The sequence below is a fragment of the Stegostoma tigrinum genome, chromosome 4 (genome assembly GCF_030684315.1).
Source record: "Stegostoma tigrinum isolate sSteTig4 chromosome 4, sSteTig4.hap1, whole genome shotgun sequence".
In the NCBI taxonomy this organism is placed as follows: domain Eukaryota; kingdom Metazoa; phylum Chordata; class Chondrichthyes; order Orectolobiformes; family Stegostomatidae; genus Stegostoma; species Stegostoma tigrinum.
Window position 1 is genome coordinate 103,042,509 of NC_081357.1, and position 17,030 is coordinate 103,059,538.

General features: G+C 41.6%; 1 protein-coding gene across 1 annotated transcript in view; it reads right to left on the minus strand.

Moving 5' to 3' along the window:
- LOC125452488 (CUB and sushi domain-containing protein 1-like) overlaps positions 1-17,030 on the minus strand; it is a 2,230,063-nt gene that overhangs the window by 338,316 nt on the left and 1,874,717 nt on the right. Inside the window, exons 33-34 of the mRNA XM_048530978.2 lie at positions 3,232-3,345; positions 660-755 (exon numbers count right to left, since the gene is read on the minus strand). Of these exons, the coding sequence (XP_048386935.1) occupies positions 660-755; positions 3,232-3,345 (210 nt within the window). The remainder of the gene's footprint in view (positions 1-659; positions 756-3,231; positions 3,346-17,030) is intronic.

Consider the following 17,030-nt stretch of genomic DNA (forward strand, 5'->3'; position numbering starts at 1 on the left):
ATTTCCCCGAACATTCAGTAACTATTCAGTTTTGGGCACAAACTGAGTATCACAGGATTCATCTGAGATAAAATTGTTCAAGCAAAAGACAAATTCATTTATTCCATTCCCAAAATTATACACAGGCTTCATGGCCAACTATCTTTCATTAACCTTTTTGTTGCTTAAATTATGAAATTAATTTTCTATTAATTGCAAAAGGTTGTCTATTCTGGGCACCAGCGTACTGCACTACTTATTTTGGTATCAGTTGTGTAAAGACTAGATATGAAATTAAAAGGCACAGGTTGTATCACAACCTCACAAAGATGATAGAAAGTTCTTTCGAAAAGGGCACATGGAGAGGTGATAGAATTTTTTTTGACAGTCTATCCCTTCAAGAAACGCACTTTACAATTTTTTGCTGCCCAAATGTCCCACTCCAGAGATACCATGGCAAGTGATGAACATTTTGAAAATAAAAAAATCATGTGGATGGAGACACACGCATACTGCTCATGAGTTTAGATGGAGCTTCTAACAAGGTGCAATTTTTTTAGATTTGTTGAACCAAAATGAAATTGTTGTTAGAGACGTAAGCTTCCTTTTTAAGCTCTTGCTGTATTATCTAAGGCTCATTTGAAGCCTTCTGAGGAAACCAGTCAGTCTGAATCCATTACCTTGATAAACAAAGTGGAAACCCCTGGATGATGCTCCACTCTTAGCGCTGAACCTGAGTAATATCTGGTTTGATGTGGCCAGAGGCAGGGTCTCTCCTAAAGATGGAAAATATCAAGTTGAGACTATAGGGCATAGTTACATTACACAATAAACAAACAAAGCCATGAAGTTTTGTTTTTCACAAAAAAAAGTCTGTCACTGGACCGTAACCTACTTGGTTCAACCATAAAAGTGAATAACTTTTGAATATACACACAAGAGAAAATTTTCATCTATTTGTTCACTGAATTCCTTGGTGCAGCATTTTTTCAACCTTGAACAGTGAATGTTTGTCTCACAGTCTCCTGTTCTTGCAGCCATAGCACAGGGCTGACCTTTTATTTAGGGTTATACCAGGACTTCGTAAACACCACTCCAGCATTGGCAGTTCCCACTATCTTCATAAACACAGTTTGTTTCACCAAGGCAATAAGTTATCAGAAACTGTTTTATACCTGTCACATCAAAAATGCAAAATTAACTTGCATGAGAAATTAAGATTCTGGATGTTAAGTATTTAACACAATGGCAAACAATGTCCAGTGCATAGCAGTGATAATGGGGACTGCAGATGCTAGAGAATCCAAAATAACAAAGTGTGGAGCTGGATGAACACAGCAGGCCAAACAGCATCTCAGGAGCACAAAAGCTGACGTTTCGGGCCTAGACCCTTCATCAGACTGATGAAGGGTCTAGGCCCGAAACCTCAGCTTTTGTGCTCCTGAGATGCTGTTTGGCCTGCTGTGTTCATCCAGCTCCACACTTTGTTATCCAGTGCATAGCACCCTGGGTGAGGGTGCTGTAAGAGTTCAATTTGTTACAGTTCACTCCCTGTTGCAGTTCCCAACCAAAGAATGCCACAAGATACCACAGGTCGATCAGTGACTGTGGCTCCTATCAACAGGAAGGGGCAAAAGTTGAGGGCAGTTAAAAAAAATTAATGGAAGTGATAACAAAGTGAAAAGCATGTTAATCATGAGATAAGCATGTTTCTTCACAGTTCAATACAATATACTTTTATTGAAAACAGTGAAAATTTTATTAAGTACTGGTAAAATCATGTAATATATAACCTTGGTTAGTTTTGTTACTGTTGGATGTGTAACTGTTGTGATGTAGTAACAGACAGGGTCAATGTCCATGTCGTGGAGTTTTGCATGTCATTTGCAAATGTTTGGTAAAACGATAACCGAAACCATGGAGAGGAGAGGGGATTAAAGGGACAATCATTTCAAAGGAACATTATGTTGGCCTACAATGCAGAACATTTTTCACTCCTGTCCACTCTTCTACTTGCAGGTTGCTTGGCCTCAGGATTCCACAGCAGAGAAAATTAGGGGTGGCACAGTGGCTCAGTGGTTGGCACTGCTGCCTCACAGCACCAGGGACTGGGGTTTAATTCCACTCTTGGGGAATTGTCTGTGTGGAGTTTGCACATTCTCCCCATGTCTGTTTGGGTTTCCTCTGGGTGCTCTGGTTTCCTCCCACAGTCCAAAGATGTGCAGGTTAGGTGGATTGGCCATGCTAAATTGCCTATAATGTTCAGGGATGTGGAGCTGAGGTAGGTTATAGGAGGGTGGGTCTGGGTGGGATGTTCTAAGAGTGAGTGTGGACTTGTTGGGCCAAAGGACCTGTTACCACATTGTATGGACTCTTTGGGAAACAGAAGAAGGATAAATTCACCTGGTGCATAATCTAGTCATTTCACAGAATGCTTGATATTGTATGTTAAATTTCAGCTATTAGATGTTTTTCTCCCTATTCAAATAAGAGAAAACTGATGTCTGACATAATATTTGTTCTAGTTTCCTTCAATGAGTGGACACAATGTTGTTTTGTATCAGCTGTCTCAAAGTTGGAAGCTGTCTCGAAGCTGGAACCGCACCAAACAAATTCAAAAGTTACAGTTGCCATAACAACTTCCCTCCTAAGACAATGTAGAAACACATGAAAGACAGGAGAAAGCATTTCACTTAACAAATGTACTTATTAACATTATACCATTCCTGGGAATTAAATGCTTGAATCTCACTATTTCTATATTTTTTAAAGGATTGTTGAATATGGAGAAAACAAAACATTCTCTTCACTTTCATTACATCAAGTTTCCATCGGTTTGCATATTTTCTACAATGTGGTGCTAACACAGCACTAATTGCATCTTTCTGTTCTGTTCAGTATCTTCTACATCACATATCATTTTGCGCTGAGAGAACAGGCAGTGAAAATGCTCTCCTGGCCTGTGCCAATATCAGGCTTAAACAGGCGGCTGAAAGACTTTGTTTTGTGGTTCATGTGAAAAATATTACAAAATATGAGAGATACTATCCCATGTTCAACTGTTTCACAAGAATGCACACTGCAATCAGAAATCAATGTGCTAGCTTGAATTACAATCAGAATTCACTGCAAGTCTATACCTGCAATCAGAATTCACTGTGCCAGCCTGTACCTGCACCTCAGAAAACACTGTGCCAGTCTTCATCTGCTTATCACGTTCTGGTGAACTCATTTGAGAAGTTAACAAGTTACCGGAGTGTGATCCTGAAAGTGAACCGAGAAGCCTGGCTTGCTGGCTGTGTCCATCAAACAGCTCCACGACATCATTGAGTGCTGTCTGAAAATGTGCAAACTGTCCAAAAACCACTGGGAAAATAAAAAAAACAAACAAACAAGATTTTTAGAAGCAGTGAACAACTTTAGCAAGAATATGAAAAGAACTTGAGCCATAGTAAAACCACTTCTATTTCCTCATTTAAGATAACAAAGTGTGAAGCTGGAAGAACACAGTAGGCCAAGCAGCATCTCAGGAGCTTGGCCTGCTGTGTTCATCCAGCTTCACACTTTGTTATCTTGGATTCTCCAGCATCTGCAGTTCCCATTATCTCTGACCACTATTTCTTCATTTACTGGATCCTATTTTAATAATCTATAAACCTTTACAATCTTATATTTACACAAAGTTAGCTGTTACAGCTCACTTGACCTTCAACTGATATTGCCCAAGCAAAGCTGATATCGCGCAAACAGAATCAACATTTATAAAGTTAAATGTAAGGCATTTGTCACTAATATTACATTTTGCATTCTACAATACTTACAAATTAAAACCTCTGCAATGTGGCAGCCTTTGTTTGATAAAAGTGCCTTTTTCTTTCCTGAAGTAATTCTTAAGAATGGTGTACCAAAAAATTCCTTAAAAATGAGCGTGCAATATTTTACGACAGGTGTGGAAATAAACACTGCTGAACAACACATCTGCTTTTCATACAGAGTGGCAGACCACTGAATTTGTTTTTGCCAGGTAGTGGTCTGTCTTTTGCATAATTTATTCACACTCTACAGAGGGTAAACAATAATAATCTGGTTGACATCTTTATTTGTATGCTTCATTGGTACTTGAAATGGATCTAAAACTGTTAGGAAGGAAGTGGAAAGCGAACATGTCTCTGTTGTCAATTATTGCAGATGACATTGAACATTATTCTTGCACGCATAAAAGTTTTATCACAGCAGACTTAAGAAAAAAACAACTCCTTGGCAAGTTATTAATTTCTGAACATTCAACTGCATTAGATTTAACTTGCTTAAATTAATCACCTTCAGGAATAAAATTTTCAAATGGCAGTCTGGGAAAAATAGTTCATTCCTGTGGAGAAGTATGGAGACCGAGCCTTCATGAATGAAGTTTACTGACAATGTGGAAAGGGCCCAAGGTCACACCTTAGTTTGTGCTAAGTCTGTCAGTCTTAGCTGCAGAGACACAGGGTAGCACATCAGCAGTCAGTGCCCTGAGTTTGAAAGCTTAGCAAGAGTTGCAGTTCATTTATTGCTACTCAGCATTCACTGGTATATCGCTATGAGTGAACATATCTAGTGAGTACAAGATGGGATTTGTTTGTAATAGCATCACTACTCATTAGCCTGCAGATTCTACAGCAAGACCATCTGAGACTGGGCGCAAAGTGGAACCAGAGCACAGAAGAAAACCTTAGCAAGAAGGCAATTTATTTAAAGCAAGAAATTAGAGAAGGGAGAGGAATTGTTAAATAAGACACAAATAGCATTAAGATGTCCAATGAGTTTATGACATAAGACAAAAGAAGTTACACTGTCACAAAAATAAAATATTTTATATACTCTGTAATGAACAAATTGACATTAAGCCATTTAGTGTGCAATTCAAACATTTAAATGAGTGGGTTCCATACAATTTGTTATCCCTTTTGCTAATAACAAATTTTCTATCCTGGCACTTGTCTCTAAGAATGTTTAATACATGCAAGATGGGGAATTTTTCACTGTCAAACATAAATTTCCAATATTGCATGTTGCATGTCACAAACTCAATATAGTTGCAGGTCCTCTGTCATAAATTTAATCTATTTTCAAGTGCTGCATAGTTGTAAGCCCAGTAACCCTTAAGGTCCAGGATTTAAAAATACCATACTGGTCTGTTTTAATTAACTTAAAATTTCTTAACATGAGTCACCTGCTAATTCAGACCGAACTGCATAGGAAATACTGATCGAAAATATGCAGGTCGCTTGATGCTTAATTCAAATTGCTAGTTTATCTGAAGTTGAATTGAAATTCCCTCCCCAAATGAATTCTGATTTGGTGACACATTCTGACTGATTCAAACTTGACCCTGCTGAAGTAATCCACAACAGTTAACCTGGACATGTCATGCCATAAAAGACAAATGAATCTGCTAAGGAATTTGGAAATTACCTTACTCACATGCTCTGAATTTCCCACATCAAACACTGCCATCCAAGCCTTGGTATTGAGGCAGAATTAACAATGACATAGGAAGTAACCAGGAGAAATACTACCTCACTAGATACTTGGCTTTATGCCCAAAGAGCAGAAGTGGACCATTCAGCTCAGCTGCATCACCACTGAATGAGATCATGACTGATTTGATAATCCTTAACTCCACTTTCCTGCCTTTACCCGGTAACCCATAATTCCCCGACTGTCTAAAAAATGTCTATCTCAGCCTTCAATATACCTAAATGGCCCAGCGTCAACAGGTAAAGAAATCCATAAATTCATTTCTCCAGCGAGACAAAATTCTGCCTCACCTCTATCTTAAATGCGCAGCTCCTTATTCTGAATTTATGGCCTCTAATCCTAGAGTTTTCCACAAGGGGAAAATAACATCTCTGTGTCTACCCAGTCTAATTCCGTAAAGATCTTGTATGTTTCAATAAAGTCGCCTTTCATTCTGCTAAACTTCAATGAATAAAGGACCAACTTACTGAACCTCTCTGTGTTTGACAGTTCCTTCATACTTGGTGTCAGCCCAGGGAGCCCTCCCTGGAATGTAATAAATAAGGGACCAAAAGCTGTTATCAGTATTCTAACTGTGCTGTGACGCATGGCTTGAATGGTTTTAGCAAGATGCCTTTTTAGCAGCCTCCGCACTGCTAAAACACAGATTGATTGCTAACTCTGCCAAACAGCAAGGGATGCTGGGTACATTGGTCAAATAAAACTCTGAAGTCACAAAATCCACACACCAGGTAGTGTACAAACACGGTAGCTAGGTCCTAATGACATCAGCATATGTAAAAAGCAATAATTATGAAGTCCTGAAGAAGGGTAATCCCCGAAATGTTCACTTCTCCTTTCCTCCAGATGCTGCCAGGCTTGCTGTTTGTCTCCAACAGTTCTCCTGCACATTTATATGCCCAACAATTTATCCATCTAAAAAAGAAGGGCCCAGGCAGAAAGGCACTTGGTCTGCTATACAAAAAAAGAGGTAAGCTATCCAAATGATTGACAACATGCTGAAGTATTAAGTGAGTCTCCCTGATTGGATGGAACTATAGAAAGCTGCAGAAAACCGTCTAAAAAGGTATAAAAACAGAGTTCACCTGCAGACCGCCCTCTCAGACCCTCTTCGGCCTTCCAATGAGACCAGCATGGCCAAAGGCCTGCTGACCATCCAGACAGAGAGAAAGCAGCTTTGCAGTCCCACTGACACAGAGAGTTAGAGAGTGACTGCACAAACCTATAACAGACTTGATAACTATTGTGAGATTAAGGGGCCGAATAGGATTAGAATTGGTCCTGTTTTGTGGTAATAGTTATTGTAACTTGTTTCCTAATAAGCTTGGGAATGTTTTACATTTGCACTTATGTGTGCTCGTCGTGATTTGACCATTTTGGTGCTATGGGACACCTGGTCAAATTAATTTAAAACATTCTGGTTGGAGTTGTCTATCTTGTTAAGGAGGATCTAGACAATGCCTTTTTTTTTATACTTGATTCCCTTTGAAATAAGGACCAACATTCCAATTGCCTTCCTTATTACCTCTTGGACCTGTCTGCCAGATTTTTTGTCATTTGTGCACAAGAACACCAAATCCCTCTGTGCTGTAGCATTCAGAAATATTTCTCTATTTAAGTAATATTCAGCCCTTCTATTATTCCTGCCCAAGTGCATAATCTTACACTTTCCCACATTATATTCAATATGCCTCGTTTTTGCCCACTGTCTTAACCTGTTTCTATTCCTTTGCAAAATGTTCATCATCACTACTCACCCTACAGCCTATTTTTATTGTCCACAAAACTTACAATCATACATTCACATTCCCCATCCATAAGTCATTGATACATATGGTAAATAACTATAGCTCCAACACCAATCCCTGTAACACTCTACCGTTTACTAGCTGCAAACCTGCAGAGTTGTTTCGGATTTGGACAAGTTGAATGAGTGGGCAAATGCAAGGCAGATGAAGTGTGATGTGGATAAAGTTAAGGTTATTCACTTTGGTAGCAGAAACAGAATATTATCTGAAGGATGATAGATTGGGAAAGGAGAGGTGCAATGAGATCTGGGTGCCCTATTACACCATCTGCTGAAAGTAAGCATGCGGGTGCAGCAGGCGGTGAAGAAGGCAAGAGGTTTGTAAGCCTTCCTAGCGAAAGTACTCATATACTGGAGCTGGGATGTCCTGCTGCAATTGTACACAGCCTTGGTGACACCACACTTGGAGTATTATGTGCAGCTTTGATCCCTTTATCTGAAGCAAGATGTTCTGGCTACATAGGAGTGCAAAAAATGTTTACCAGGCTAATTCTTGGGATGGCAGGACTGCCATAAAAGAGAGACTGGGATGGTTAGGACTTTACTTACTAAACTTTAGAAAAATGAGGGCGATCTCCTAGAGTAGTCAAATTCTGATAGAACAAGACAGGATAACTGTAGTATCTACCCAATGACCAGGGATTCAGAAACAGGGATCACAGTCTAAGGATATAAGTTGAGGCATTTAGATCTGAGTTCAGAACAAATTTATTCACACAGTGTGGTAGACCTGTGAAATTCTTGTCCATGAAAAGCAGTTGAGGCCAAAACACTGAATGTTTAAAAGAAGAGTTAGATATAGTTCCTAGGATTAAAGGGTTAAAGGGTTTGGGGAGAAGGTGGTAACAGGGTACTGAGTTGGATGATCAACCATGATCACATTTAAAGGTGGAGCAAGTTCAAAGATCTGAATAGCCCACTGCTGCATCTTTTTTCAATGTTTCTTTGACTTGACAACATTCAGGCTTGGGGTGATAAGTATGAAGTACTATTTGCACTACACAAGTGCCAGGAAATGATCATCTCCAACAAGAGAGAATCTAACCATCACCATTTGATATTGAATGCCAGTTCCATCGATGAATCCCCCAATATCTAAAGTTTAGAGTTACTGTTGAGCAGAATCTGAAATAGATTAGCCAGATGATTACTGTGGCTACAAACATAGGTCAGATGCTTGGAATTCTGCAGCAAATTAACTCACCTCATGTTTCCCAAAGCCGAACCACCATTTACAAGCATAAGTCAGAAAATGGAGAAAACTCCCCAGTTGCATGAGTGCAGCTCCAAGGGCACACAAGAAAGTCGTCACCATCCGGAACATGCGCACTGTTTGACTGGTACACCACCTAACACTTCAACACTCATTCCTTCCTCCACTGACTCACAGTGGCAGTGGGGGGTACCATCTACAAGATGTACTGTATAACTTACCATGCGACAGCAACTTCCAAACTGACAATCTCTAACATCTAGAAGGCCAATGGAAGCAGGTATATGGGAGCATCACCGACTGAAATTTCCCTTCAAGTCATACACCATCCTAACTTGGAACTATATTGGCATTTATTCACTGCTGTTGTGTCAAAATCCGAGAACTTCTTTCTGAACATTGCGTATTTATAAATGTTTAAGAAGGCAACTAGATATGAGTATTAAATGTTGGCCTCATCATGTGCCCCTATCAATGAATTGATTTGCTTACAGCCAGATAAATAAATTGGAGAGATCACTTTAATGATGATGAGTGTGTTGCTCACTGCTCCTTGCTTGCTTGACAGAAGAATGCTGCGGGTTGGTCCAACACCAACTGGTCCATGGTTCCCCTTCACTTCTACTTAGCAGTGCTCAGAGAACTTTCCCTGTCACAATTTTGAAAATTAGACTTTCAAAAACATCACATATTAAGAAATAGTGGTAACTGCCGATGCTGGAGAATCTGAGATAACAAGGTGTAGAGCTGGATGAACACGGCAGGCCAAGCAGCATCAGAGGAGCAGAAAAGCTGACGTTTCGGGTCTGGACCCTTCTTCAGAAAATGTTAAGAACTACTAGCAAAAGGTACATCTCGTAGAACTCGTCAGCTTTAGCACATTTTCATTAAATACTTTTGTTGAATTAATCTAAGATAAAAACATTAAAAACTTTTCTTCAAATTTCAAAATATTTAAATGTGTGCACACAGCAAAAATTATTTTACTGTAAAAGGTTTCCAATTTAAAGTAAACTATATTGTTAAATAGATATCTATGAGGTTCAAGGAACATTTCAATCTCAGGGTTCTGCTTCATTCTCGCAGTTTATGATGTTATCAATAAAGCTCGACTACATTACCTCCTTGTAAATGCATTGCCAACCATCTGTCATCCTATGCACCATATTCAATAATGTTTAGGAATATGGATTGAAATTTCTTCTCTCCATAAAATTAGAGCCAAAACCCCAGCACCAAAGTAGTTACCTCACAACTTACATGCAGGTTACATTCTGGAGGAGTATTTTATCCTTTACACACAGTTTTATCTTTGTTAATGTTTTGAGGTAGAGTTATATTCAACTCAAAATGTTAGTTCTGTTGCTCTCTTTATCTGGTGACCAGGTTTCCTGAGTGCTTCCATTTCCACCTATTTTAATTTTAGATTTCTCACACATGCAGCATTTTACTTCTACTTACCTGCTTGTGACATTATCAATTCTCATGTTACGTCCCACATAACATATTAACCAATCTTTTTCTCAGGTGTCGACTGTGTGTATTTTTAGCTTACTGCATTAATATTACAAAATTCATTAAAGAATAAGGCATAGCTAACCAATGTACAACCTGCACTTGATGAGCGCATTAACAGTTATTGATTAGGTTATCAAGTAAAATACATTTTCCCAATTAGTCTTCAAACACTAGCACACTTATCAGCCTCACTTAACTTCTTAAGCAACTATTCCTGTCTGTCAAAATAAATGCTATTACTCAGAAAATCTACATGCATCCAATCAAAGGTATCTCGAAAAAAATTATCCAATGTGCCCATGCAGAAATCAGTCTCTTTCAGTCATTAAAAGTGTGTGGTCTGCAAAAAAAAGACAAAGGGACAGAGCACTTCAACAAATCTTCCACATCATCTGAAAAAAGGAGGCACTTGGGGACTAGCTCTACCCATTATTTTTCTGTTAGATATTGTTTGTTCCACTTCAACTCAGATCCCCTTCCTTGATAATTCCTTGGATGACTGTAAAGCTGCACCTTCCTGAAGTAATCTTTTGTGGGGAATTTCATGAAATTTGCTTCAAATTTCCACTCTGCCTTTCCCTTTACATGGCTTTTCTCCAAGATTGGATTTTTCCGTTTTCAGATTTTTTTTCTCCATCTTTGGGCATATTCAGTCCAAAGACAATTAATACAAACTCCAAAATTCCCACAACTACTTCAGTGATCATAATCCACCCCAAAAGCTGCAAGAATTCAATTGTTTTCTCCTACTTTCTCTTTCAAAGGTGGCTCTGTCTCCCGAATTCTCCTCCATCAGGATTGATATATCCAAGACCATTTCAGTTTTCTGCACTTGAGTTCACATTCAAGCACTTTTAACCTTCCAACTACATAGCCATCTGTGTGACCTCAGCAGCTCCAGTAGCTAAGCATTCAGTGTCTTCCACAGCATTGAAGACATCTAATACTCAATGCAGGTGAGATTTTAAAACAAAATATGCTTGTGCTTTTTCCAACCAGGCATCCTGTGTTGGATGCTCATGATACAGTCTCCTCACCAATGGGAATGCCCAATGTAGATAAAATATTGTTGTGCTGTCTGCAGATGTGAACACTTTTTAAAACACGGTGTTAGTGCTCCACCACTCTCCCACTCTCACATTTCCACTTGTATACTGCTCTGATGACGACCATGAGGAACAACAACTCTTCTGTGAGGTATTATGTGGTACACAAAAAAAGGGAAATTGTAGCCTTGGTGACTTAAAGCACAAAAGGCAAGCCTTGAGATGTCCTGCATTTACAGTGCAGTTGCCCTCCCATAATATCTCATTCAACTTAACACTGAAGCATCATAACAGTCAACAGAAGATTGATTACAAGGCAGCACAGTGGCATAATGAACATTCGCTGGAACAGCTTTATTGACAGGCAAAATGTAGAACAGGCAATTATCTTAAAGCTCAAAGAAAGCATCAAGGAAACAATAACTGATATTTATTACAGCACATTCACATTAACAAACTATCCCAAAGCAGCTCCCAGAAGCAATCTGGTATATCTATCATGAACTATTTGGTCAGATGACCAAAGCTAATATATAAGGAGTGTTTGCAAGTACAAAGTGATGCAAGGAAACAAAGAGATGGAAGGGGTTAATTCTAGAGATTAGCCCCTAGACAGCTTGATACATGGTCACCAACAATAGAATGCTTCAGCAAATACATGTCTTCTAACTGAACGCTGATTAAGAAGAGGCTGAGAAATATGCTGCAGCCCTTTTTGTTAATTTGCTACTGGTCAGGAAACTCTTAGCTTGAGCCTCAATGCTCATAGTTCCACCTTGCACCTCATCAGTCTATTTCTGGTATGCCAAAGTGATCTAGTGTTGCCAGCAATGTCAGCTTGAACAACTAACAGTTAACAGCCTGCTACCATGTGATCACCACACTCTTCACAGGTTGTGGTACCATGGTGTTGGGATAGGTGGGGGTGGAGGGTTGGGAGAAATGTGCAAGGCTTTCCAAGAGTAGAAGCAACTAATAAATAATATACAGTCCACTACGTTGACAGCAGCCACAGCCATATTATGCAATCAGAATGTGTCCCCTTGCTTTTGCCATGACTTTGTCAACATAGAAACAAAAACAGAAATTGCTGGAAAAACTCAGCATATATGTCAGCATCTATGGAGCGAAAGCAGAATAGGTCACTGGAGAAGGGACCCAAAACATTAACTCTGCCTTCTCACCAGAGATGTTGCCAGACCGACTGAGTTTTTTCTGATTTTGCTTCTCATTTCCAACATCCACAGTTATAGAGTCTTTCCTGAAATGAATGGAAAATGCAGATCCTGGAGAGCTGAAATAAGAGCACAATGCCGCTAAAACTCAGCCATTCTATCAAAGAGCAGTTATATTGGACCCAAAATGTTAACACTGCTTCTCTCTCCCCTTGCTGCCAACCTAAGTTTCTCTGGTATCTTTCTGTTTTTATTATAGAGGATTGGAATCAGTCTCCTTCAAGGAAACAACAGTAGGCTGCTCAGAAATACACCCAGAAACATTTTAGCACTGATTTGAAGGGGCCGGGACAACATGAAAGGATCCCTCCAAAAATTCACCAGAGATAGCAAGAGCTGCAGATGCTGGAGTCAGTGATAACACAGCGGGGAGCTGGAGGAACACAGCAGGCCAGGCAGCATCAGATGAGCAGGAAAGTTGACATTTTGGGTCGGGACCTTTCTTCAAAAATGCATTCCTGAAGAAGGGTCCCACCTGGAAGGTCAGCTTTCCTGCTCCTCTGATGTTACCTGGCCTGCTGTGTTCCTCCAGCTCCACATGGTGTTATCCCTCCTGAAATTATTTCTTCTCCTTCACCCATCACCTCCAACATTGTGCTTTCCCATCTCAATTGCCAATCTGCATATGAGATGCCTGTGAAAGTGAGCCTTCTCACCAAGAAAATCAGGCATTTCATACTCAAAGGCCACACAAAATGAAAACCAGCCTTGCTGCTGGATTATTTTTGCATTCTAACACTGAATGAAACATGCTAAAATTGCAAGAAACGTCAATAGACCAGACAATAGCATCTATTATTTCAGTTATCTTACAGAAAATGCAAGCAGTTTTATGAGGCATAGTTTATTACCTTGAAAGCTATGCTTAATAAAAATGGACCTACGATTTTTAACTGAAAATCAAAGTGAAAGTAACTGGTCCATAATTTCAAAATTGATATACTTCTCCTTTTAGGAATATTTTATCAATGTATGCTATCATTCTTGCCCCAGCAATTATTCTTGAAGGCACAAAGTTTCAAAAGAATGAGTTCCTGAGAATTTCAAAGAATTTCCCATTGGGTTCATATAGCTTGCTGCTGTCTCAGAGTGAACTTTATAAACCAGTACTCCCTGAAATTGTCCGCCTTGGATTAACATTCTATGTGAATACTGGTCAGAAATTTGGTGAGGATGGAGGAATCATGAGCAGCTTTTCAATGATTTTCCAACCATTTGAAATCAACAGACCGAAGAATTGTGCACTTCATGCACAATTAACATTAATACCAATTCTCAGTAGACAGGGCTGTCTATTAGGAGCAGTTAGTCAGAAAATTATACCTATCAAGAACTCAGCTCATAGAAGCTGGTAGGCTCCATTTAATTGTCCATCCATTAATATAACTCCCTTTCCATTAACCCATTAAAAACTACCCCTTAAGATAACAAAGTGTGGAGCTGGATGAACACAGCAGGCCAAGCACCATCTCAGGAGCACAAAAGCTGACATTTCGGGCCTAGACCCTTCATCAGAGAGGGGGATGGGGAGAGGGAACTGGAATAAATAGGGAGAGAGGGGGAGGCGGACCGAAGATGGAGAGAAAACAAGATAGGTGGAGAGGAGAGTATAGATGAGGAGGTAGGGAGGGATAGGTCAGTCCAGGGAAGATGGACAGGTCAAGGAGGTGGGATGAGGTGGTAGGTAGGAAATGGAGGTGCGGCTTGAGGTGGGAGGAAGGGATGGGTGAGAGGAAGAACAGGTTAGGGAAGCAGAGACAGGCTGGGCTGGTTTTGGAATGCAGTGGGGGGAGGGGATGAGCTGGGCTGGTTGTGTAGTGCAGTGGGGGGAGGCGACGAACTGGGCTGGTTTTGTGATGCAGTGGGGGGAGGGGAGATTTTGAAGCTTGTGAAGTCCACATTGATACCATTGGGCTGCAGGGTTCCCAAGCGGAATATGAGTTGCTGTTCCTGCAACCTTCGGGTGGCATCATTGTGGCACTGCAGGAGGCCCATGATGGACGTGTCATCTGAGGAATGGGAGGGGGAGTTGAAATGGTTCGCGACTGGGAGGTGCAGTTGTTTATTGCAAACCGAGCGGAGGTGTTCTGCAAAGCGGTCCCCAAGCCTCTGCTTGGTTTCCCCAATGTAGAGGAAGCCACACCGGGTGCAACGGATACAATATACCACATTGGCAGATGTGCACGTGAACATCTGCTTGATATGGTACGTCATCTTGGGGCCTGGGATGGGGGTGATGGAGGAGGTGTGGGGGCAAGTGTAGCACTTCCTGCGGTTGCAAGGGGAAGGTGCCGGGTGTGGTGGGGTTGGAGGGCAGTGTGGAGTGGACAAGGGAGTCGCGGAGAGAGTGGTCTCTCCGGAAAGCAGACAAGGGTGGGGATGGAAAAATAGCTTGGGTGGTGGGATCGGATTGTAGATGGCGGAAGTACCGGAGGATGATACGTTGTATCCGGAGGTTGGCGGGGTGGTATGTGAGAACGAGGGGATTTCCTCTGGGTGTGGTTGTGGCGTGGGCGGGGTGTGAGGGATCTGTTGCGGGAAATGCGGGAGACGTGGTCAAGGGCGTTCTCGACCACTGTGGGGGGAAAGTTGCGGTCCTTGAAGAATGTGGACATCTGGGATGTGCGGGAGTGGAATGCCTCATCCTGGGAGCAGATGCGGCGGAGGTGGATGAATTGGGAATAGGGGATGGAATTTTTGCAGGAGGGTGGGTGGGAGGAGGTGTATTCTAGGTAGCTGTGGAAGTCAGTGGGCTTGAAATGGACATCAGTTTCTAGCTGGTTACCTGAGATGGAGACTGAGAGATCCAGGAAGGTGAAGGATGTGTTGGAGATGGCCCAGGTGAACTTGAGGTTGGGTGGAAGGTGTTGGTAAAGTGGATGAACTGTTCAGGCTCCTCTGGGGAGCAAGAGGCGACGCCGATACAGTCAACAATGTAACGGAGGAAGAGGTGGGGTTTGGGGCCTATGTAGGTGCAGAAGAGGGACTGTTCCACGTAATCTACAAAGAGGCAGGCATAGTTTGGGCCCATGCGGGTACCCATGGCTACCCCCTTTGTCTGTAGGAAGTGGGAAGAATCGAAAGAGAAGTTGTTGAGGGTGAGGACGAGTTCGGCTAGGCGGATGAGGGTGTAGGTGGAGTGGGATTGGTCAGGCCTGCAGGACAGGAAGAAGCGGTGGGCCTTGAGGCCATCTGCATGAGGAATACAGGTCTATAGGGACTGGATGTCCATGGCGAAAATGAGGTGTTGGGGGCCAGGGAGTTGGAAGTCCTGGAGGAGGTGGAGGGCGTGGGTGGTGTCACGGACGTAGGTAGGGAGTTCCTGGACCAAAGGGAAACCAAGCGGAGGTTTGGGGACCGCTTTGCAGAACACCTCTGCTCGGTTCGCAACAAACAACTGCACCTCCCAGTTGCGAACCATTTCAACTCCCCCTCCCATTCCTCAGATGACACGTCTATCATGGGCCTCCTGCAGTGCCACAATGATGCCACCCGAAGGTTGCAGGAACAGCAACTCATATTCCGCTTGGGAACCCTGCAGCCCAATAGTATCAATGTGGACTTCACAAGCTTCAAAATCTCCCCTCCCCCCACTACATCACAAAACCAGCCCAGCTCATCCCCTCCCCCCACTGCATCCCAAAACCAGCCCAGCTCTTCCCCTCACCCCACTGCATCCCAAAACCAGCCCAGCCTGTCTCTGCTTCCCTAACCTGTTCTTCCTCTCACCCATCCCTTCCTCCCACCTCAAGCGCACCTCCATTTCCTACCTACCACCTCATCCCGCCTCCTTGACCTGTCCATCTTCCTTGGACTGACCTATCCCCTCCCTACCTCCTCACCTATACTCTCCTCTCTACCTATCTTGTTTTCTCTCCATCTTCGGTCCGCCTCCCCCTCTCTCCCTATTTATTCCAGTTCCCTCTCCCCATACCCCTCTCTGATGAAGGGTCTAGGCCCGAAACATCAGCTTTTGTGCTCCTGAGATGCTGCTTGGCCTGTTGTGTTCATCCAGCCTCACATTTTATTATCTTGTATTCTCCAGCATCTGCAGTTCCTATTATCACAAAAACTACCCCTTCATCAGTTGAGACTTTTCAAAGCACTTGCCGTGTGGAAATCTATCCTGTATATCTTACATTTTTGATGAAGTATGACTCAAGAGAAATTTTACACATTTTGTCAAGTTTGAGGTGATGAAATAATTTTTAAGAAATTGCCAATTCATAATCTTGAGTAATTCCATACTGCAAAGTCCCTAGTATTTGACCACCAGTATGCCACTACTTCCTATTTAAATGATTGCGTCCTTGGATTCCACTTCCCTTTGTTTATAATCAACCTTTCTCCCACCTCTTGCCTCAAATGAAACATTACTTCCTGCACCTCTTTCACAAAATCTAAGCCATGACATTAAAAGGCAGAAATGTTATATTTTGTAAGTGTGGGCTTTTTCAGTGTGACGAAGTCCTGTTGTTTTTGTTCAGATATTTTCTTTGGTGGTCTACATCAGCTAGAATCAACTGAGTCAGGGAAAAAAGAATATCACTTTTTGACACTCATAAAGGATTGCACATTAAATGAATTATTGATCTTCAAAATGTGAAAAGCATTGATCTATGAAAAATATATAATTAAATATTGGCCAGAAAGCTACGAAGATTGCACATCTAAAAGAAATCAATTGGTTGCAGGATGGAGTTATTACCCTC